Source organism: Xiphophorus maculatus, chromosome 6, assembly GCF_002775205.1.
Source record: "Xiphophorus maculatus strain JP 163 A chromosome 6, X_maculatus-5.0-male, whole genome shotgun sequence".
Taxonomy (NCBI): Eukaryota; Metazoa; Chordata; class Actinopteri; order Cyprinodontiformes; family Poeciliidae; genus Xiphophorus; species Xiphophorus maculatus.
The window spans coordinates 24,755,045-24,779,570 of record NC_036448.1 but is presented as its reverse complement, the minus strand read 5'-3'; the positions used below and the strand labels follow the sequence as shown (position 1 = coordinate 24,779,570).

The window sequence follows — 24,526 nt, the reverse complement described above, 5'->3', positions numbered from 1 at the left end:
AAAATTAAATCTGCTTGACAAGGCTGTTAACTTTATGGAGGATATTGGTCTAATAAATTCATCTGACAGTTTATTTTCCTTATGTCACTTAGAACGTGACTGAATTTCAGAAGGCTCGTCTGCATTTGGACATTACTGTGCGTCGTAGATTTTCATCTCACCCACTGACGCCTGACATTTTAACGAGCAACTGGCGGGTTGTTATTGCTTTGAAAATGTTGGATTTCTGTTTTATTTTTCTCTCTTCAGTTCAGGCAGTTTAATTTTCTTTTGTGAAGAACGAATAAACGACACATGCAGGTACAGGGAAATCAGTCTCTTAAGTAAGGCAAAAAAAAAAAAAAAAAGCTTCTTAAAAATACAGTATGAGCACCGCAGTTTACTGGATGTTTTTTATCTGTGGTGGAAATTGTACATACTTGATCTAAAAGTATTTTTTTTTTATTTGAGTGCAGTAAAGTACAGAAATGATAGAGACTCAGCAAAAAAGGACCCGATATACAGTATCCAGCAGCTGTAATCACTCAGAAATCCCAGGGCTCCAACTTTCTTTGGAAATTATGACCTGATAACTCACTTTACTGCTTTCACTGCTCATAATCTGATTAGAAGGGATGAGTGATGAGATTCGGTTATTTTAAAACCTTCCTCCTCTACAGGGGAGGCCTTTAGCTGAGCATGTGTTTCTTTTTGTTCACAGTTAGATATTTTCACACCTTTGAGAGGCCAAGCGGAAGCTATATTCTCTACATTTAGCAACTGATCAGCTTTACTTGAATATTCTTCATCTAAATGAAAAGAAACTACAACAAATTAGTAAAATTTAAAAGGCCTAAAAAAATCCAGAGTTTATGGGAAAAAGCATGAGGAAGCTTCAAGGAATAAAGTGAATTTTAAGAGCCAGGAGTGACCAATGTAAAAATGAAGCACAACACATATTTGCTTAAATCTTTAACTTAAAACTGTGACTCAGATACACTACCAACATTAGTACAGTATATAAGTCCCCCCTGGTTTGATAAACATAATCTAAAATGGGCTCTATATCAAATTATTCAAAGGTCACATGCTTGCCTCATGTTGCCAACTAAAACAACCCAAGTGGGTGCCAGATAATATGCTAATTTTGCTGGTTCAGCACCCACTGGCATAAACAATGGCAGAAACTCCCATTGAAACCATAGAAATATTGTGGACAATCCCAAATGTAGGAGTTTGTTTACGCCTCATCTGGACCCCACAAAAATTGCCTTTATAAAAAGTACAGTCATTATTTATTAAAACACTTTTAAATGACGTGCACATTACTAGATGAACATAAAGTGCTGCTGCCTTCCTCTCTTCCAATCACAGTTTAGAACCTCGGCTTGTTAGTCTTCGTGGATATGGGCATCATCAAAAGAAATTCATGGGTATAATTGGGAATCAAAGTTGAACTTTTGCCATCTTTGATTCCAGAGTGACTTTCTGCACTGTTTGCCCTTGATATGGGCAGCTCTGAGGTTCCCACTGTGTGATAAACCTGAGTAAGCACATCTCAGTTTCACACTACAGTATTTCCACAAAAACGTAAAGAAAGATGATATAAAATGTTCTGATTGCTTACATGTTAAACAACAATTAACCCTGCAGTATTTTTTTCCTGGCATCTAATTAGAAGGACTTTAAATCTTAGGAAAATCTTGATAAACCTCAATAGGACTGACGAGCATACGACTAGTTTGCAAAAATGTTAGATCTCCTTTATTACGGTAATATTATGTTTTAAAGAGCAGTACTATGCAAAAACAACTTTGTTGAGCTTTAAATCATGTTATAATGTAATTTCCTAATCAAAAGCATTTTCAGAGTGTTGCTTTAATTATTCATAAGGTGCCATGGAGAAGCATTGTTGTGGTTATGTGTTGAAAGGGAGTTTCGGAAAATTAAGTAGTTCTTAAAGAGACAGAGGCCACTTTCACAATGTCAGTTCAGAAGGTAAGAAGGTCCAACATGGAAGTAGCAAGAAGTAGCGCTTAAGGTGGTGAGTGGGTGCATTTTAAACACAGAATGAGTTTTCTTTGTGGTGTTATTACTTCACTACACCACTTGTACTTACATATTTTTAGTTTCTTTGCTCCAGACTTTTGTGAGGACAGCAGAAAACCACTGGTTTCTTCATTCATGGTTACAAGGCAAGAAGGTCTGGATGTAACTTGAGTTATTGAAGTAGCCAATGAAAGAAGTAAAGTGTGCTGGATAAGTAATTTACCCAGTCCATGATCAATACTAATGTTAAAATGACCAACAAGGCAAGGCAAAGGATTTATGTTTTTCAAGAATAATTGCATTGCTTTTTACATTAATCTCCAACCCTAAGCATAAGTTCACACCTATGCTTTATGTAATCTTTCTAACCAAAGTAACTATAATTGCAAACTCACACTATGAAAACTAATTTTAAAACCATGATTTTGGATTATTTCTCTTTTTGCACCCAGGGCTTCCCATTTTGCTCCAACCTATTTACATGGACAGCGGTACCAGATGGCCCTTTTTTTTCTTCTTTTCCCCCCCAACACAGTCTGGGTCAAACAGACTGAAAGATGCAAAGTAGCAAGTATGCAGCATCTGTTATAATATATGTATCTTTCTAAAGCCTCAGAGCCAGTCAGTGGTATAGATTAGCCCTTTTGCTGCCTTTGATTGGTTCCAGCTTTGACATAGTTGATATTAAAGGCAAGTAGAATAAGAATATAGATAAAATTACAAAGGAAAATATGAGCCAGTCATCCCAAGTAAGGAGAAGAAAATTGTTCTGTTTGACAGATTTTAAAAAAATTGTTCACATATTTTACCCCACAGTCACAGATGAGAATCATTTGTGAATGCATATGAGTGAAGTGGGTGGTACTCCATGCATTGCTGTGTTATTACAATTGACTCTGTTGTCACTTAGTTGATTGTGCAATGCTGAATTGCTGTGTCTAAGCACCTGCCTTTAAAGACACAACCTTTTTTTGCTTGGTTTGTGTAAATTAACCAAAAAGGATTTGCACCAGGAAGGTGTAACCCATGTGTGCGAAAGACTTGTGAAAATCTAATCTTAAGAGTTTATTTTTACAACTTTAGTAGGATGTTGTTAATTCATGTTTCATTCAGTACAAGAAAACATGTTAATCTTGTTGGTGGATTGATTTCGTTGAATACTGAGGCGGCGTTTTTGACTTATTTGTTCCATCAGGTGATGGATTAACTGACTTTCTGTCTCAGCTCTCTGATCAGAAGCATCAATCTGAAAGACTCTGACCAGAGATACTGCCACATCCAACTGCTTGATTCTGCTAATATGATTATTCTCTGGTGGATTGTATGCTTCAGGGTGGTTGCAGCTCATCTCTGTGGCATCACCAACTGAAGGGCTGTTTCTTCTCCACATTGTTCCAGTAGCCTACCTATTCTTTGCTAAATCAAGCAAGAGGAGTTTTATAGAAAATTATGTGTATCTCATGAAATTTTTAGCAGCTGCTGGAGTGTACTTCCGCTTAAATATTAACAAAGGCAAAAGCTGCACACACTTTAACTAATGCTGGGAAAATATGATCAAATATTAATGTGAATTTGAATGATTTATCCTTCATCAGAAATGTTACTTTCATTATGTGACTTTTGCAATTGTCTTGAATTTTTAAAGATTTGGTAAACTTTTGAACTGGTTTCGAGTGAACAGCAGCGTGTGATATGGCAGAAAATACCTTCGCTTTATGTAATTTTTTCTTTGCCTTTGAGCATTGGGTTGCATAATGCCTTGCAAAAGTATGAAAACCTTTTAACTTTTTTATATTTTTGGCACATTACGACCAAAACACAAAGATTTATTGGACTTTTGCATGACGGACCATTATTGTGAAATTAAAAGAAAATAATTCATTACTTTTCCTTTCTTGATAAATTAAACTTCAGAAAAGTGTAGTAAGCATTTCCCTTTAGAAAAGTATTTATACGAGTGAATATATTCAACTCACTCCTCTACAGGCATCTTTTAACTTATAACACTTGACAGTGTTAGTTATAAAGAAATAGGTGAGGTTTTTTAAAGATTGGTGATTGGCTAGAAACCTGCTATCAGTGCACCTCTAGTTTAAGTTACAGCTTGCTTGTCTTTTCCAACCTATGGTAATATAAATGTAAGCATCTGTGAGAAATATAACTAATAAGCATCTTTTCAAAATATAAAATGAGAAAAGAATTGCAGAGAGAAATTTTTACTGCCTGACACATTCAGTACTTATTGCTGGTTTTGCTTTTATGTTCAGTGTCTGCATGTTTTTCACAACTCTTACTTGTCATGAAAATGACCAGAAAAGTGGGGTTGAGTGCGTGTTCATTTGTTTGTGTAGAGACAGGTTGAATCTAAACATACGGGCCTATAAATGGTCAGAAATATTTATTGAGTTCTGGGTCAAAACATCATTGAAGAAGGCAGTTGTTAGCAATTAGTTAATGATCTTAATAAATCTGCCTTAAATTCAATATTCACTTTCGTGTTATGGCTTTTTCTTTGGCTAATGGTGAAATCTAAAGGAATTATCTGGACAGTCAGCTACTAATTGCTTTGTTATGTTTATACTTGCATTCCTCTAAAAGCTATTTAAATAGTTCTTAGTATTTTGGAGTAGTTATGGGAATTTCAGAAAAAAGTACTATTCAGATACAGAGAGAGTAGTATGTTGTGTGTTTTTTTTTTTTTTTACAAAATTGAATACTATTGAAACAAAACTACAAAAATATTGACATAAAACAAAACATATAAGGTAAAAATTGAAAGTTAGCTTTTAAAAAGTTTTTTTATTTATTTAAATTCCAAATTTGTTTATTGTAGGAATTTGCTTATTCTGTCTGCCTACCTGGTGCAATGCTGTGATAGCAGTAGTAGCAGGTGCTATCAAAAACTGAAAGTAAAGATAAAAATAAAGCCATTTGAAATTATTGAACTCTTATGCTGTTGCTGTTCAAAATAAATTGGTGCCATCCCTGTATAATAATGCCTTGCTTAACTCCTACTTGGAACAGGTGGTTTCTTGGTGTAGTAAGAACCAATACTGATCAGCAGATGAATAGTTCAAAAATATACTGTAAAGGAGACAGCCTGCTCACTTTTAGCTAATTTGAATATTACACAGAAATGCTGACAAGCAGCAAAATGAAGCTTATAAACATAAGAAACAACTGAATAAAGTCAAGCATGTTTGCAAAATAAGTGAGAGGACAATAATCACACTGGATCAGAGAGGAAGAGCAGTAAATTGGTTCAGTTTATTGAACTCAATCCTAAGGCGACAGTTCTTTTTTTTCTTTCACGGTAGCACCGACAGATGGTTATTAGTGTCCCATTTTTTAAGATGGCTTCAAAGGGCAACAGACATGCTGAAATGTTTCTCCAGATTCAGAAGCAGGATCATAATTACTGTTCAGAACAACTCTTCTCTGTCTTCTCTCAGCTTCTGTGGCATTTTCCCACACAGCTCTCCTTTTTCCAGCCTTTTCCAGCTCATGTTCCTAGAAACAAATTAAGTAATAAGTAACTTTTTTGACTTCATGTGAATGTTCCCCATAAATGATGCAGCTGTACTAGCTTTTACCTGGTGGGTCTGTAGGGTTAATGTTATATCGCAAAAGGAAAATACTATTTCAGATTTATTGACACCCATTGGAAATAATCTACATGTTGTGGCAATAGCAAAACCATGAAGTGAAAAAACACATTAGGACATTTTTGTTCATTTATTTATTTGTCTGCTTATATTTTTTGTACAACCCCAGTTTACCAGTAAAACATCACTTATTCTTTTACACCACTTCACGAGGGTAGACCATACAGAGAGTCCTAAGTCTTCTCTATATTGTACTTTTCCTTTCTGCTCACCACACAGACTTTCTAGGATGGGGACTGAAATGTTTTTTTTTGTGTTAGATTAACTTTTTCCTACCATTTGGCAGTATGCCTTTGAATCATCATCCTACATAATAACCCAGTGATGGTCTATTTTACGTTTTCTGTCAGAAGCCACTAGATTTTCATTAAAAAGTCTTTTTATAAAAAGAAAAAGAAAAACAGGCACACAGCATTACTGATTGTCCACTGTACCTAAGGGTTCACATGAGGTATTTTTTAAGGTATTCTTCTTTTGGTTTATGCTAGACCAACCTGGGGTTTTTGGTGCTGAAAAGCTCAATATTAATCTCGTTTTGAATAAAGCACTCAGAGCCAACAGTTGTAAGAAATGTATTAGAACTATTTGATACCTTGCATATTACAAATCTTAAACACAACTACATATTTTTTCCATTTTTCTAAGTTTTGGGGACAGCTAACCTTTGAAAATTCCAGTTTTGTATCTTACAAAGTCAAACCTATTATTACTCTTTATTTACCACTCTGTTAGGTTTACCAGACGTCTATATTTCCCTTGATAATCTCATAATGAATTGGAGGAAAGGGAATCACAAGAAAATACACAAGATTGCTGTATTTGGGAAAAAACATAATCTATTGTTTTAAATTTTCCTTAATGAGCACCTTGAATTCATTTCCGGCACCTTTGGACCTGAAAGTCCCCATTAAAACAAAAATGTGTGGCTTCATAAGAGTGGTACACAAGAGCCAGTGGGTAAACAAAAAGGGTTTCACCATTCCCAAGGTTAGATTCTGGAGATCCATTGTCTTTAATAAAGCCAGTATGTGCTGTCTTTGTGTGTGCAGAGACAGAAGGGATAGTGGGAGAGACAGGCTGCGGCGAAAAGACTGGCGTTGGCTTATTGAAATGCACCTGGAAAGTAAACTAATTTTCTCAGCGGGTCAGAGGACTGGTTATGGTAATAAAAAGAGAGATGTCATTAGATTCAGAGGTATTTGAAGTGCTCTCTGGTGTGGGTGGAGGTAGAGGGCCGACGGAGGGAGGGCAGGGGGGCAGCAGAGTGTGAAAGAAAGAAAGAAAGAAAGAAACGTAAGGTGTGTGTTTTTCAGTGTGCTTCCCTGCCACTATCTCTGTCTCCTCGGAGGGTAGTTATTCATAAGCTTGACCTACATGCGCCCATGCTCATGTGTGCATTCGCGAGTGTGCTTGTCAACTCATGCAGGAGTAAGTGCCGAGGTTCTGGCCCGTTCTCCAAGATTCACGAACCACTTTCACGGTCTGAACCAAACCACTCGGTCTGATATGTCTTCCTGCAACAGATGGAGATCTTGAAATCGCAGTCTCAACCACAGTTATGCTTTTATACTGGAACTGTGGTTGATTTTGTGGCTTCGTACGCTCACTTAAGCATACCTGATTCTTTTCCTCCAGCTCTCAGAAATGTAAAATAAAAAATAGAAAACCCGAAAACAGCCAATACAAAAGCATACATTGTACAAACAAGTCTAAATAACTAAATGTGGCTTCACCAGATTGCTTATTCTTTTCCCTGAGAGCAGAGCTGCCCCCTTTTTCCCCCTCCTGTCCAATGCGATGGTTTATAACCAAGTGAAATGCAAACGGTCTCCTAAGCAACAGCGAGCGAGTGAGCCTGAAGAAAGCTGAGGGTAGCAGCATTAGATCTTTAGCCTCTCCTGTCCCTTTGATGTCCCTCAGCCTGAGACGTTACAGGCAGGCCCGGCTGGTAAACATGAACATGAACAGGCAGTTTGAAGTCTACTTGACGTTTGCAGACAAGGTTATGAGTAATGAGGCAACATTTGCATGACAGAGCTGCCATCATGCGATTCGACTGTATTGAAATTAGTGTATTTTGTAAATGCAAACTTTTATTGCATCACACGAGTCATGTGATCAAACATTAGATGTTACCACTGGTGGAAAAGATGAAGAAGACCACAGGAAGTGATAGAACGATGAAGCGCAGCATGTTTTTAATTGACTTATTGTGTGAACAATAAGTTTTCACCTGATGGGCATTTTCTCCAAATTTTATGAAAGTATGACTGGAAGAATCAGTCATACTTACAGACAGAATTTCAAAGCCAAGGGGCAACGCTATGGAGTGTGGAAAAACTGATATGACATCACCCAACCCAAAAACCTCGTTTCACACTCAGTCAACACACAGCACTGAGTAGGAGAGAGAACTACCTTCATTTGTTTGAGTGGTTTTTATTAACAGTTAACTCTTGAAACAATTTGAAGGAGAGAATAACCAACCTGCTTTGACATTTCTAGCCCATTTTTTGTAAAGCCAGCACATAGAAGGTCACTTTTTTCTGTTTCTTTCTTTCCCTGTGCTATATTATCACCAGCCTTCAGCAGAGGGTATTTTTTCTGTGCAGCTTATAAAATGCAAATTACTGTGCTTTTTCTGAATTCAAAATCATTTGGCCTGGTTTAATTTAAATAAAATTATTTAAAATTATTTATTTAATACATAGACTATGAATAAACTTTATGCTATTTATTTTAAAACATTTAGGCAGACTAAATATTTGTCTGCCTAATACAAAATCCATGTGCAATTTCTCATTCAAATGTAGGCAAATAGCATCAGATAAGACATGTATTTGCTTTGTATAACTATTTTAGGACTATACTAGGACACATTCACTCAACTTTGCTCACTTTTAGCACTCACAAATACCTTTGTGAATTTCCCAAAGGTACAAATACCTTTTGAATATTCAAACTGTGCCACAAACAGTTAAAATAGAAGGCAATTAGGGCTGAAATTATAGTCATCAGGGCTTTATTTTCCTCTTTAGTGAATAGTGCACAATGACTTTTCTTAGTTTCCCATAGTCCATTATAACATCTACAAATTGCTTCCATTTCCTTCACTGATATTCCCATAACTTGTTGGGATAATTAAGCTGAATGAATGGGCTTAAATGTGGATCAGCTATGGATCATAAAATGGGGGTTGCTAGGCAATTTTCTCAGACTAGTCAATGGCTGAGGTGTAGTAAGGAAAGCGGAATACTTTAATTGCAAATTTGCACCAACACATTATATTACTGTAGTCACAATACGGATGTATCAGTACAAAGAATGACCTTTCAATAAAAGAAATGACAGCTATTTTGTGATATTATAGTAACACAATCACTGGTAAGAATAGGTCTGGTTCACATGTGTTTTGAGGATTTGGAGAAGGTCAATGACGTCATCCCTTGATGTTTTTTGTGGGGTGTGCTGTGACACTGTGGGGTGCTTGGGTTGCTTTGGAGACGGATACAGTCTTTAGATCAAAATTATCAATATACATCATATGTGTTGGTTAATGTTCCACTTAACATTAATGTTAATGTTAAGTGGAACATTAACATTAACATGTTCCACTGTTAATGTGGAACATGTTCCCTAAACAACATCCCATCGGTTTAGGGATGTTGGAACCCTAAACAGATGGTCTTATAGTCTAAACTAAGAGGAACTCAGTATTTCAGCTGTTTTGCAGTTGTCTGGGAGTTTGTTACAGATTTGATGTGCATAAAAGCTGAATGCTGCTTCTCCATGTTTGGTTCTGGTACTGTGACTGCACAGCAAATCAGAACCAGAAGACCTGAGAGGTCTGGAAGGTTGATAGAATAACAGCAGATCTTTGAAGTATTGTGCTGCTAAGCCGTTCAGTAATTTATAAACTAACTACAGTATTTTAAAGTCTATTCTCTGTGATACACAGAGCCAGTGTAAGGACTTTAGAACTCGGGTTCTATCTTCCTGGTTTTAGTGAGGACACCAGCAGCAGCGTTCTGGATCAGCTGCAGCAGGAGCATAGATATTTTAGGCAGACCCATGAAGACACTGTTGCAGTAATCAATGCGACTAAAGATAAACACACAAATGAGTTTGTCGAGATCTTGATTCTCTTAATCCTGTAAATGTTCTTCAGGTGGTAGAAGGCTGACTTTGTAACTGCCTTTATGTAGCTCTGAGGGTTGGGGTCAGAGTCCGTCACCACACCCAGATTTTGAGCCTGATCACTAGACCATTTTACTTTTAACCCTTCCATGTCCTTGTCTCCTCACTTTAGGGCGCCCTGACGTAGTCGAGTCCGTTCCAGATGACCCCACTTACAACGTCAGCAGCGAGCTCACCCTGGAAGTGACTGCTAACGACGATGACACCAAAATCTCCTGCGTCGTCGACCACGACTCTGTGAAACATGGGGAGAAGAAGACTGAGCAGTCTCTGCGGGTGTTGTGTAAGTCAACTGGGAGACTGGAAGGTTTGCTGGGAGAATGAATGGTGAGAAGATAAGACAGGTACTAGTATCTTTGATGGAGTTGCTTCTTCATTTTGAAAAGCATGAGAAACATCCACCTCTTTTGTAGTTTGATCTAAAATGTACCAGTCTGTTATAACAAGAAGAAGACAGAAATTTTACCTTTCTCGCCTGCTGCACTCAGCTAGAGTTGAGCCACAGTGGGTAAGAAGAACACTTTATCAGCTAAAATGAAATCACTAACTGAAGATGTGGACTCTGTATGAATACTGCCCCCCTGTGGGCAAGGTGATGGTACTGCAGCTCAGAGGTAAAGCAATGCTATTGTGTAAGGGGGTTATGTCATAGTAAGATGATGCATGCATAACACAGACGATAGTAGATGGAGACAGGAATGAATGGGACTGTCTGTGGTGTGAATGTACAGCTCCTACTCCGGTATTATGTAACCACAGTGTGTCTGTCTGTTCGTCTTCCGCTTATAGATGCCCCTGATGTAGCGATCACCCCTGAGGAGAGGATGGCAATAGAGGGGCAGAAGTTTTCTCTGCAGTGTTCAGGCAAAGGCAACCCTGAGTAAGAAAAGCACACACACATTCCTTTTTCATGTCAACCATTTTACAGAAATAAGCTCATGTTTCTCCTGACACATTTGCCTACAGTCTGCATTTATATTTACAGATAATTGTTGCCATGTTGTCTATTTAAACACATATTTGCACTATGTCAGGTTACAACCTAAATCTAACAGTTTATTACTGGTATTTTATGTTAGGTGAACACAAAGTACTGTTTTAAAATGAGAGGATAGGAATTTGTGGTTCTACCCCTAAATAATATCTGCTGTGCCTTCAGAAGTTGAACCTGTGCATAAAAATCAAGCCTCAGAGATCTGGTTGAGATCCTTATTGAACAAACAGCATCATGAAGACCAAGGAACACAGAGAAAGGTTTAAAGCATGGTTAAGTTATAAAAGAGTATCCAAAGCTTTAAATATCTCATGCAGAACTTTTCAATCATCTGAAAGGGAAAATAGTATAACACAATTGTAAAGCTACCAAAATATGGGCGTCCACCTAAAACGCACAGGTTAGACAGGAAGAGCATTACAAAGACATGTAGCCAAGAGGCCCATGGTAAATCTAGCCTTTATAGAAGAGGGACAAGACAAAGGCCATAGCTGAAAGAAATCCATAAGAAGCCCTGTTTGCATTTGCAACAAGCCATGTTGGGAATACAGAATGAAAAGTGATTTTGGGGCCTACTTTAGAAATGCCATTTGCACACATTGTATGTCCCCCTGATCACACCGTTCCCCAAGGCAAAACATTGTAATGGTTTTATCATGCTTTGGGAATGCTTTTCTTCAGCAGGGATCAGGGAGCTGGTAGAAGTCAATGGGAATGTTGATGAGCCAAGTACAGGGCTGTCCAAGAAGAAAACCTATTAGCAGCTGCTAAAGTCATAAGACTTAAGCGGTTCTACTTCAACAGGATAACACAAGTTTGTACTTCCAAACTGCTGACGTGACCTTTCCTGCTTTTATACACACTTTCCTTTTGAGTTGCTGCACTCATTTTTTTCCCTTCACCTTGCTCTTTTTTATTTTTAAGCAGTTATGGAGCACGGTGACTAAATTTTAAACTGCTCCCACATACTCAGGCGTGCTGTGTGATTTTGTGATCTGCACAGACTCTGTGCTCACAGTCTGCAGACGCCTACATTTCTAGTGACAAATTCCTTCATTTCCCACAATCCAAATTGATGAGCTGGTTGAGTGCTTAACCTCATTTATTCTCCACAACGCTAACGACCATCAGTGTTGCACAGAAAGTAGCAGTCACAACATAAAACTGCTACTGCACATGTTACACAACAGGATGTTGCAATCTTATCAAAGTGAGGTGAGTTGGTTGATGTTACCAATCTCGCATATCTGGGCCGTGAGAAGTTGAGCGGCTAAAGCCTTTCCTTGACTTATACACCCCAGAATGCCATGTGATTCTGAATTGTAGTATTTTCAAATTGATATTGACCATGTTTCTATTGTGATACATATTATTATTGTTTCATCACCCAGCCCAACCAGCAAAATGTATTTGTGCAAAGTTTTGACCCAGGTGTCTGAAGGCAAATACATTTTCAATGTTACAAAAATTTGGAACTGTGTATCATTTTCATTGACGCACATCTTTATGTTGGTGTATCCCATAAAATACAATTCAAATATATTGAAATAGTCATGATATGACAAAATATGAAAATTCTTATTGTGTTGTCTACCTTTGCAAAATTCTGTGACTTCTATGAGGCTACAGCTGAGATGAAGCTCTCAAATCTCTGTCTAATAAAACTGTGACAAGCTTGAACTTAAGGTTATACATCATTCTATTTTCTCAGAGAAAAGCAATAGAGATCCTCTTGTAGGACTTTTGTGAGCTCAGATTTGACTTAAAGTATGTTTTTCTGAAAAAAATATGACAACTCTGTTCACAAAAAAAGACTGCTGAACCGAGGGTCAGTGTTCATTTGGGCCGCTTGGTTTAAGGTGACAGGATGGGGACACTGAATAGCTCTGGGTGCCAAAGGTGACACTTTCACTTCTGGTTGTACTCTCTGACATCCTTTTAAGGAAGAAATACAGTCTTTCTCTTTGAATCTCAGCAAAATGATTCTATTAGGGCTTCATGGTGGTGCAGTTGTTTGCACTGTTTTTTTGCAGGAGAACGAAAAGAAATAGGAAACAGATTAAAATGTAGAATGCATTTTAATCCAGAACCTTTCTACTTGTTTGCATGTTCTCCCCATGCATGTGTGGGTTCTACCCAAGTACTACAGCTTCCCTGTGAAGTTCATAAAAATGTTTTGTAGGATAACTACTCTACCTAATGCTGCTGTTAGGTATGACTGTGTCAGTGTGTGGTTATTTATCCTGTGAGAGGATCTGCTTAATATCCCTGCGCTGATAAGCTGACAAATGGAAGAATGGATAAATAAACTGCTGCATTTAACAACAAGACCAAATCATTACCATTAAACAGTCGCTCTGATTTTACAAAGATCTCAGCTCAGGGTGTTTTAATGCAACCACGCTGAGTTCTTCATCTGCTAGAGCCACACCAGCACAAGTTGGTTCATGTTGTAAATCTTTATAATGGTAAGCGGAACAATTGGGGCTCAGTTCAAAGGACCAAAAAGCACGACACCAAAGGCGAGGTGGCACAGACAAAAACGGGAGCTTTACTTCAAAAAGAAGATGTAAGGTTACAGAAACCAGGTGGGAAAAACAACTCAGGAGGAGCAGCCAGAGGCAGAACCTGATACATAGGAGGGACTCGTCAGGAATAGCAGAACACTGAAAAGTGACAACACTGAGCTCAGAGGAGAAGACTGGTGACCTACTGCGGGTTTAAATACTAAAGGGCTGATTAGTGAAGTGGCTTCAGATGAACAGAAGAGAGAGTAAAAAGGAAAAGATCAAGTTCAGACCCTCTCAGACTCAGACATCGCAGCTGAGGGAGTGAGTTCATTAGTTTTTAAGATAGTTTAAAACAGAGGAACTAATGAGACACACCATTGTGGATGCCCGCGTTGCCTGGAAACAATGCATCATCACTGCAGCAAAAAATTACTTCCTTTTCTGTCACATTACAGAAGATATGTATTATGTTCTGTCATCAGTAAAAAAGCATAGATTAAATGCTTTGAGGATTTTGCTATAAATTTGATGAAACTGCAGTAAATAATCTAAGTACATTGAATTCTTCCATCAGCATTTCAAACATTTTTCCCTGAATTTAGAACAAGTCCGAAAACTCAGAATATATAACAAGGCTCAAAGAATTTTAAATAAGGCCTTTGATATGTCTGTATCAGAGCCTGAATCCATCTGTGTCAATTGCACCTCTCCGAGTCTTCATTTGTCTCTTTATGTTTAAAGTCTCATTAGGTTTAAGCAATTTACTGACTACCTAATTAGCGTGCCGGGGTAATTAGGATCTTTAAAGGAAAAGCAGCTTGGTCCAAGAATCCTTGTGTCAAAGTCACTTACAAAAAAACTGTAGCTAGGTTTGAGGTATACATGTTACAGTTCTATCTGTTTGGGTGGGATTATGTAAAAACTAAACTTGTATTTGATGTTATTTAGGAGAGAAAGCCTCATTACTAAGTTGTTTAAATTCTTGGAGGAGGGTGGAGGACTTGAGCAGAAGGAAAATGAGGTTAATGCAAAATGGTATGAAATGTTAATAACTAACTTGCAGTAGATAACTTTTTTAGTGTCTTCCTTTTGTATGAATACAGATAAGTTCTTCCTGGAGGCTAAAGTTAATGACTATGCTGAAGGACACAAAGACCCAAGTAGATTTTTTTCTATTTAAAACAACTTAAAAGTATAGTCACACTATTATTAAATAATTATTCACAAAGAGCATCCTTCACAATTTTATTGTGGTGATGGGAAAAATGAGCAAAATGCAATAAAAGCTTAATTGGAAAAATAGATGCATTTTAAAAAAATGTAATGTAACTTTTCAGATCATTTAAAGATCTGTAGGAACTTTGGTTCCTTTAAACAAAAATGTTTCATTCTCTGACAGATGCCCTTTTTTTATCCATTCTTTAAAATAAAGAACGCCTCATTCAAATGAGACATGTGTTCATCAGTAAGAAAACATCAATAAGAAAACACCTGTCAATAATTAAATAATTTAAAATGACTCAAACTGATACAAACAAGGCTGGGTTAGGTGCCATTACCACCACACACAAAAGGAAGGGAGATGGAAAAAAAAATCAGCAAAAAGGGCCTTCATTTCAATAATTTGGTACTATTTACAATAAAACTGGTTGCTACAAAGAAAAAGGCCTGTCAATGTCCTACCATCACAAATGAAAATATATGGGGTCTGCTAAAACCTTCCAACACTTTATGTGGAATTGTTTGAGGCTAAAACAGTTTCTGTGGTGAAAAGAAAATGTTCCTGGGGGAAATGTTGTGAACAGTGGAGGATCTGTAACCATGTGGGCCTATTTCTCTTCCAAAAGCCCAGGGATAGGATGCATCATGGACATTTTAAAGGCTTATAAAATAAAGGTTTATTCAGCCAGTGTGACATTTTTATACTGGAACTGTTAAAAATTGTAAAAATGTGCTTGAACTAGCCTCTCACCTCAGGCTGTAGGAAGGACTGATAGATCCATGCTAATTTAATACAAGTTAGCCAAGATAAATATGTACTGCAGGCAAGGTTTTGCTGCTAATAACCTTAAAACAGAACTTTCTAAAAATACAATACAGAACAAGAGCTCAGTATAAAGAAGCAAACATGTAAACACTCTTGAAATTTAAGCAAATGCATCAAATTACATGGTAGGTAAACAATCATTAGCACCAATAAACACCTCAAAAATATAGCTGCACCTGCAGGGTGCTTGTACAGGAACCAGCCATAGAGTTTAGAAACACTTCTAAGTAATCACACATTAACATGTTCAATTTCTGACAACTGCCTGAGCAAATAGTTACTTGTTCAAACATGACTCAGGGAAAAAAACATAGCAGCTGCTTGTACAAGCTCTCATGTTTTCACTCATATGGTTTGTACACAATTCCTCTGAAGGCAACACACACAGAAACAAGCCAGCATCTTAAATCCTGCCCACACAAATATACTCTTCCACTGGCCTCTCTGCATTATAGATGAACCTTCATCGATCCGCTCTGCCATCCTCTCGCTCCTCTCCCTGCCTCCGCCCATCCCCTCCGTTGTCTGGTATCTCTCCACTGGCGTGTCACTCACACCTCGTTCGCCGCTCTCCGCCTTGTCACGCCGCCTTCTTGCCCTCCTTCTCTACCACCTCTATCCGTCCTTTCCCATAATTCTCCTTCTTCTCTCGACGTGCACCTTTTCACCCCGCCCTCCCCGTCAGCTAGACCGTCCTGTCATCCCTTCCCTACTCCGCCGTCGTCGCCCTGTCATCGTTTCACGGGAGGGCTGAGGAAGAAGACTAACTGCTAAGTTTGACTGTCAAGTGAAAAACAGAGGGGGCTGATGAGAAGGAGGTGATTGTCATTGCATGTATGCATTGATACAATAAAAGTGGCTGTGACGGGAGTCCTACGGGCAGATCTGCTGAGAATCTGTCTGCGATACAATAGCACTCAGTGGATGAAACCATCCCTTTGAATTATGCATGCTCTTATATGAGAAATGGCCCTGTGCTGCAGTAATAAATGGCTCTTTCTTGTCATAATGGACTTGTTCAGGAGATTCTATAAATATACTTTAAGACTAAATATCATAATATTTTAGAGTAAAGAAAAACTAAAAACCTTGAAAGTATAAAATATGAATAAATCACAAAATGCATTTCCACAGATTTTTATATCAAATCAGTCATTTTAGAACACTTTTCTAACATAAAATCAGTCTTTGAGTCATAACTTAAAAACTGCCTTTCCCTACATGATAACAGCATATCATCAGTAACAATACTCACTTGATGGTTATCACCATCTATCACTAAATAGAGATTGTTTTCTTTGCTAAAAAGACTGTTTTCCAAAATATATTCAACTGATGTGTGAGCTAAATTAATCACTGATCCCTTCAAATGTTCCTCTTATACATTTAGCTGTGATAATTAGCTTTGGGAGAGGCTACTTTTTCTATACTGTTAAATAAATGAGAATGATTTAGTTTTGTTGCACTGTGACTAAAAATCAGTATTTCAACTTAATTTTGTATAGATCACCATATAAATCTACTTATTTAAACTCAAATCTGAGCTACAAACTTTGCTATCATATGTTATGCTTTGATGCCCAAGTTTGGAGTTTGAAATACAGTGTCACTCTTACAGAGTTTCCACACCTGATAGTCCAGTAGACTCAGTTTGTTTGGGGACCAAAGTGGGAAGATTTGTCACATTTTCAGTCAGTGTGCTTTGCACTTTGTATGCTGAAAATGTGCTATATAAATAAATTTACCTTTATCTTTTACCTTTCACACTGGACTTTGTCAATCGAGTTAAATTCTTTGGAAAACCTGTTCCCCTCCTCACCAGTGGTGGCGCTGTACCAAGAACCACTGGAGGAAATGACACAAAAACCTCTGAAGAAGACACAGAACACAACTTCCTTCATGAAATGAGAACAAAATTGGAGCACTGTCAGATTTTAGCAGGACTTCTCACTTGTCTTTTGTAAAAGACCACAAGCTATTTCTTCCACTAGCGCTAGACTCTTGTGTTTGTCTTGGTTGTATTTACCCAGAATGCCCTGCATGGTAACTTTTGGAGCGGTCTCTGGCCTGCTTGGCGTTCACATATAAATTTGAGAGCCCACGTCAACTTAAAAAAGACCAAAGTTTCTATGCAGACAAGAGTTAGCTCTTTTGGATTGCATCAATTTTCAATGCACACTTCTCCAAACGAACTGGACTTTCTAGACAAATGAATTAGAGTTCGATTAAAGCAGACCAAACAGGGTGGGAGTAAGTAGAGGAAGTAATAAAAACTATGATGTGTTCTTTAAAGTATAATCATATATTATTCATAGCTAAGTTTCAGAAAGTGCTATTTAAAAAAATAACAATATGTAAGAAGAGGATGGCTAAGCAGGAGGTGGAAAGGGAAGAAAAACAAAGAGGGAAAGGAGTGGTAGTGTGAAGTGAAGCGAAGCGACGTGTGGGTGGAAGGGAAACAGAAAGATATGGTGACAAGCAACAAATGACCAAGACAGGCAATGAGAGAAAAAAAACAAGAAGAACTCAGTAAGTGTGTATTTGTGTGTTTTAGCATCATGTTGTAAGGCCCATTTTTGAAGCAAATACTACAGTGTGAGGGCCCCATTCTTCTTATAGGTCCCAAAGCCCCATAAGAAAAAGGGGCTTAAATCTAGGGGCTAGATTTAGGGCTAAGGTATGATCATAAAAATGAATAAAAAATGAATAGAACTCGATGCAAAGTCCTTGTGAAGATAGAAAGATATACCATGTATGTCTGTGTGTGATAGGAAAAGAAGAAGGATTGGAGCGTGCTCAGTTGTGTGAACAGCGGCGTGTGGGTGAACTAGTGTCCAATCAAATCAGATACAGACTGTCCCTGCAGCTGTCAGTCAAAACCCAATCACCGCGACAACACCTTTCCTCCGACACACCCAGCCACTCAGCTCCTTCGCCTCCCGTCGAGCTGCCCTCCCCAATCAGACTCAATAAATGTCACACTACATTCCCCTATCCACACTTTTTTTCCCTCAGTAGTTTCATCGTTTTAGGTTTAAAGGGATGGCTAAGCGTGTCAAATTCTTTCTGGTTTCTTTGACGCCCAGCAGCAAGAAGGAAAGGCAGAAAATCTGCGTTTTACAATCTATTATATTTCCTATCTATTTGATCAACGCAGCCAACAAGGGTTCATAATCTGATCATATTTCCAGTCCTCTAGTCATTTTACAAGTTAAGCTCTTCTTCCTGTGCTCATTTAACACATTTAAAGCTGAGAAGGTTTGAAGAACTAAAACCTGTTTCATGCGAGCATCTGTAAGTGTGCAAGGTCATGGTCAGCTTTACAAACAGCAGGAGGCGTGTAATACGATTACAGTAAGCTGTAAATTATTTTAGGACATGGCTGCCGATGCCTTATATCAGTCTGTCACTGGTTACATTGAGAAAACCTCTAGCGCTGTAGCTATACCTACTCTAATTAGACATCTGTATTCTCATGATAACGAAAAAAATCATTCCTACGCGTTGCTCCAAATTAGATATTTGATGTGGTATTTTATGCATTATGTGGATGAGTGTAATAGTGGATCCAAAATATGGATCCATGCATTCAAAATCTTTTTTTTTCAACATGACAGAGTAATTAATCCGACATTAGCACTGCAAAGTGAAATAAAAATAAAACAATAAAAAAGACATGAAACTGTTAAACAGTTGATGGAAGTGACGAAGAGACTTGTATTATAACTTAGGAAAATGTAGTGTTCTCTATCTTAGAGCTTTCTGCACTGGACCCTAAATCCATCACAGTAACAATAAATTTCAGCATCACTGGCTTTCTAAACTAACAAGACAACAAGAGCTGGCAGAAATTGCATCACTATTTCCAGGCTTGCAGTTAAAAAGAAATCAGTTTATTGACACATGCTTGTGTCTGTGCTTCAAAATGTTAGGAAAGGTCTCCTAACAATGTAACTGCGCAGAGTCCTGCTGCATGAGACAGCTTTGTCTGGATGATGTTACACACATAACCATTGATTTCACTTTTTATGAACAATTCACAAACCTTTTTGATGGCTCTGGAAGTGAGCACTGTTACCGTCGGCTGCTTTGGGTGCCAAAAAGCAGGGAAAACTACCCAGAAGAAATAAATACACACATGGAGCCTACAGTATGCAAGGGCTAACCAACCGGATTGAGAACCTTAAGAAATATTTCATAAAATTTTATCAAGACATTGAAAAATATATATTTTTTACCTGTATAGGGATGTAGAAAAAGATATTTTTTAATTATAGCATTTGTAGAAGACTGTGTGCGTCTAACATGCGCTCATTTCAGATTTCTCATCAATTGAATCTTCCTCGGTCAGAGGGAATAGGTCAACTCCACCAGCGCAGCTTAGAAGGTTTATTGATGGAATAATTGCAGGTACATGGGAGATGATGGTAGAGATGATGATGAAGTGGAGATGGTAACAATGTGCTTATATTTGGTTTCGTATGTATGCGTGTGTGTAGGCGTGTGGGGGCGTGGGTGTGTGTGAAACAGTAGAAACAATAAAGGTGAAAATTAATAGCCATGAGGGCAAAAACGGCTACACATAGATGGATGAAAATGGCCTGTAGTAACACAGAAATCAAATAGAGGGCACCATAACACCACACATGAATTATTGGTCAAATGCAATAAACATACAAATGGCAAAAACCGTCAGAAAATACGAATTAACGGTAAATTTCCTCATATACTACTATAATGACAGTATACCTGGCAAAGTATAGCATAGAACTTGAAAAAACTGTATACTTTCATAATAAAAATGCACACAGGTTTCATACACATGGGATTAAGGAAGGATTGATAGTGGATGCTATTTTTATGCCACCGAGCCACACAAACACAGAAAATCACTTGCTGAGCTACGTGAAATTGGAACTACAAAATGAACAAATGCCTCATGGGTAATGTAGTGCAATTAAGGTAGGTAATTAAGTACAACTTGAATATAAGAAATTACCCCAGATTACTGAGACAATAAATGTTGAAGAGCTAAGAGATCCAGATTATTCCAAGTCTTTGGTAAAAATATGACTACTCTTAAAGTCTTTTAAACCCCTTTTTCTGCATTTGAAGTTGAGATCATCAGCATTTCAAAATTTCTTGCCTCTGCATTCTACAATTCACAACCTAAATACCGATAAGAACGTCATTAAATATAACCATATACTTAAAAGAGGGCATTAAGAAAAATTGACTTGAGCTTTTATGTTAATCCCTCATCTGGAGTGTTGCTTTGATTGTTTCACACGTTTGATGAATCATTGAATCTGCTGTGGCAGAAACGCGTTACTTGACTGTACTATAAAATGGCACTATTTGCCTGGAAAATCAATATAAACGTAGATAAGTTTATGTGTTTCTGAGATGACTCAGCTCAATATCCTGCAGGTAAGATAATCATTACTGATAATATGCCACATAACCTCAATGAACTTCACAGAAATGTAAAATATTTTTACTGTGATAACTTAGCTGGTGTTCCTCTGCTGCACTGTCTATCTGACCTGTCAATATCCTCTACTGACAGCTCTGAGCACAACAGCTGTCAGCAATGTCATCTCAATGGCATGAGTCATAACAATACGGCAAAGGAAGAAGCTGAAACTTTTTACTGTTTCTTTTCTTTTTTTCAGATAGATAAAGTAATTAAATACTGAAATTAATCTGTTTTTTTTATTATTTTATTTTCCCAACATAATAGAGTGAAGCCTTGCTGGCTGATTCTAAAACCTAATTACTTCATTTTGTTGATGCAGTGGTGTTAATGCAATTCAATATATTATCTGTATTTATTTTGTCCTGAAAATATATTATCACATATTTGCTGCATTTTTGCCAAGCTTATTTGATGCATAAATATTTTGGTCACTTTTTCTTGCTTGATTTCAGGACCTTCTAGCAGTATTTTATAAAGGTTTAAAGAGACCTTTAACAGATAAAGCAGCAGAGAAACTAAAAGTTATGTGTGATTTTTGACTATGATCCCCTCTGCTATTACCAAGTAGAGAGTAAAATATCTGCCTTTAGAAGCAAGGCTTCACTTTCTTTTTCTCCACCGCTGAGTTTCACTGTTGGATTTTTAATGCTTGGCAGGAAGTAACAGCATCAGAGCCTCTTTTGTGAATCGTGCTGCCTTATGAGCCTCAAAACCCCACCGCTGAGAGCAAATGGAATCAAAAGAGTTTAACTGGATCCATCTGCTAAAAAATAAAATAAATAAACTTGTCAGACTTTGTACAGCTGAGAGCTTTACAATTTGATTAATTATTTTATCTACTGTTAAACTCTAACATCTGAAAATAGCGACTGAATCTAATCTGTTATCTCTATTATCAAATCTGAAAATAAAGAATCTTTCATGCAGGGGTCATGATCATAAAATGATCTTCAAATTTGAGCTAATGGATGCTTGCTAAGCATAAAGCTCACACTAAAAGCAGATTTCATAGCCATAAAAGAATACTTTACACATGTTTCCTGTGACAGGTTCTCTGTGTTCTGACCCGTAGCCGCTGTAAAAGAGATTAGCTTTACATTCAATAACAGAACACAAGCTACAGCCGTTAAATGTGAAGTTAATTGTTCAGTTAATTGCATATTATGTCACATTTGGAGGCAGCGTAATACAACAGCTGATTACATTTTATAGCAGGTAACCAGACGCACTTGCTTTAAATGCTTAATGCTTGGATAATCTTTTTTTTATTTGTCTTGGGAGTGCTGACTGAGCACGTGAGCCTGTCTTTGGCATTTGTATTCCTATAGGAAATGCAAAACTAACAAAGCAATTCCAAGTGTCGAGGGACCCGGCTGTTGTTTGTTTTATTCTAGCTCTATTCAGGTTTTAGAAAGAGAGAGAGTTTTTAGTTCAAGTTATTCAGTTTTTTTATATTTGGTGTAAACAGACAAATTATCAGAAGAGGGGACAAACGTTCACTTCACTAACGCTTTAAATCTACAGACTGCACCTTTATGTGCACATTTCAGAGAGCAACTAATCAGTCCAAGACATCCAGATCCGTCCCTGATTCAGACTTGCCGTCATTGTAATTACTGTACAGTGCTTAAGGACTTTGCTATTTGCATAATTGATTCTTTTATCAAGGCACGTCTCGCTATCTCTCTCATATACAATCTGTTACGCCAAATGGATTTTTCTAACAAGGGCAGATCTGAAGCTCTGATTCTGTTGTCTCCCTCTCACTGCGTTTCGTTTCATCTGCTTTTGGAGGAAATACCTCTGTCTTTTCGATCACCATACTCGCATTATCTTCAAAAACTTTTTGTTCTTCCTTCAATGCCTTTAAAAAAGGTGACCATTCCTCCTAAAATTCTTCACATTTCATTAGGAAACACCTCAGAAATAGAATATCAGAAAATATTACAAAGACGATAATTTAGGTATGACGATAACAGTTGTGATATGTGTTTATTTTGTTATCAGCACTTTCATCACCCTGTCTGACCTTTAGCATTTTGGACAATGCCCTTTGTGTCCGGTGTGAACATCTGCAGCACTAAAGCTCAGTTCAACAGGCTAAAGATTACATTAGCATGCAAAATAAGAGTTCAGGACACTTTGGATGTTAGCCAACAATTATTGTACTCCATAACAGTCCTTTGTGCTATGAATACTGCGGACACAAATATTGTAATGACATATTTGCAATAGATTGTGCAGCCCTACACAGACATCAATGTTTTTTTATGAGATTTTACTTGATAGAAACACAACATAGTGGTTTTTCAGTTTTAAACAGCAGCTTAAGATCAGTCAGATTGCATAGAGAAGATTTATGAGCTTCATGTTACAAGTCTAAACTCTGAGGTGGATTTAGCAATTTGTCTGGATCCTAAATATGTTTTCCTGTAAACTACTCTATTGTAGATGTGTTTAGTTACCCTGTTGGAAGGCGAGTCTAATTCCCCATCTAAAGTTTTTAAAGTTTCTGACAGGTTTTCTTCCAGTATTATCCTGTATATCTCCTCAAATACCTCCATATTGGTGGCATATTTCCTGTTGCTACTGAAAAAGAGAATCCCCAGAGCATGAGATCTCCACTGCCCCTTTTTACTGTCTGTGGTGTGTTCAGGGTCATGTGGGCCAAAAAAGTTATGTTTTTGTCTCAATTAGGTTAGATCACCTTCTTTCACACCTTTGACTAGTAAGTCAGCTTAACAGAGATGTAATAAGAACAAAAACAGCCCAAAGATTCACTTCTATAGCTTCTGAAGGCATTTTTTTCTGTAGATTCTGTTTAGGGGAATAAAAGTAAAAAAGAGTTGTTAATAGTAAAATAAAAAAAATATTCCATTTTTTATCTTTGTCTTGTTTATGACATACAATCTTAATAAAAACAAGAGCTAGTGATTGTAACATGATAATCATAAGATTTCCCTTTGTTTCATCTGTTGCTGTTATCTCTTCTTTCTTCTTCTTGAATCTTTTTCTCTGTTTCCACCTCCTCCACACCTTTCTCCATCTTTTCACTCCACTGCTTCCCTACTTTATTTGCAAAGTGTGCACATCAAGCAGCTCAGGTTTCTCGTTTCATCTGTCTCAGGCCCACCATCTACTCCTGGGAGAAGGCGGAGGGAGAGCTCCCCCCACTGGCCAAAGCCGATGGTGCTTTCTTGTCCTTTTCAGTGCTCAACAAATCAGATAACGGCATGTACATCTGCCATGCTGACAACGGCATTGGGAAGGGCAGAGGGAGCTACACACTTCAGGTGCAAGGTAAGGGGAGAAACACTGAGGAGAAGTGGGATTTATGTAGAGACAGGGATCTTTTACGTTTCTTCATCATGTTTTTTATTTTTATTTCTTCTGTTGTTTGTTGTGGCTTTGCTGGTACGTCCATCTTTTTTCTCTTCTGATTTCCTTTTTTCGTTTTGTTTTGTTTTTCTCATCCAACCGTGCAACCATAACCACCAAACCGCTTTCGCACATTGTTGCGCCTCTTTCCCTTGGCTGTTGATGTGCCGTGTTTGTTCAATGCGTTGGTCTGTTTGTGTGTTTTATTTTTATTATTATTCTTGCGCT

At 37.6% G+C, this 24,526-nt stretch overlaps 1 protein-coding gene across 3 annotated transcripts in view; it reads left to right on the top strand.

Moving 5' to 3' along the window:
- Positions 1 to 24,526, top strand: part of cadm3 (cell adhesion molecule 3) — a 147,074-nt gene that overhangs the window by 111,391 nt on the left and 11,157 nt on the right. For all 3 annotated transcript variants that reach the window (XM_005796560.2, XM_023335978.1, XM_023335976.1), the window contains exons 6-8: positions 10,003 to 10,173; positions 10,680 to 10,770; positions 24,048 to 24,220. In XM_005796560.2, the coding sequence (XP_005796617.1) occupies positions 10,003 to 10,173; positions 10,680 to 10,770; positions 24,048 to 24,220 (435 nt within the window). The remainder of the gene's footprint in view (positions 1 to 10,002; positions 10,174 to 10,679; positions 10,771 to 24,047; positions 24,221 to 24,526) is intronic.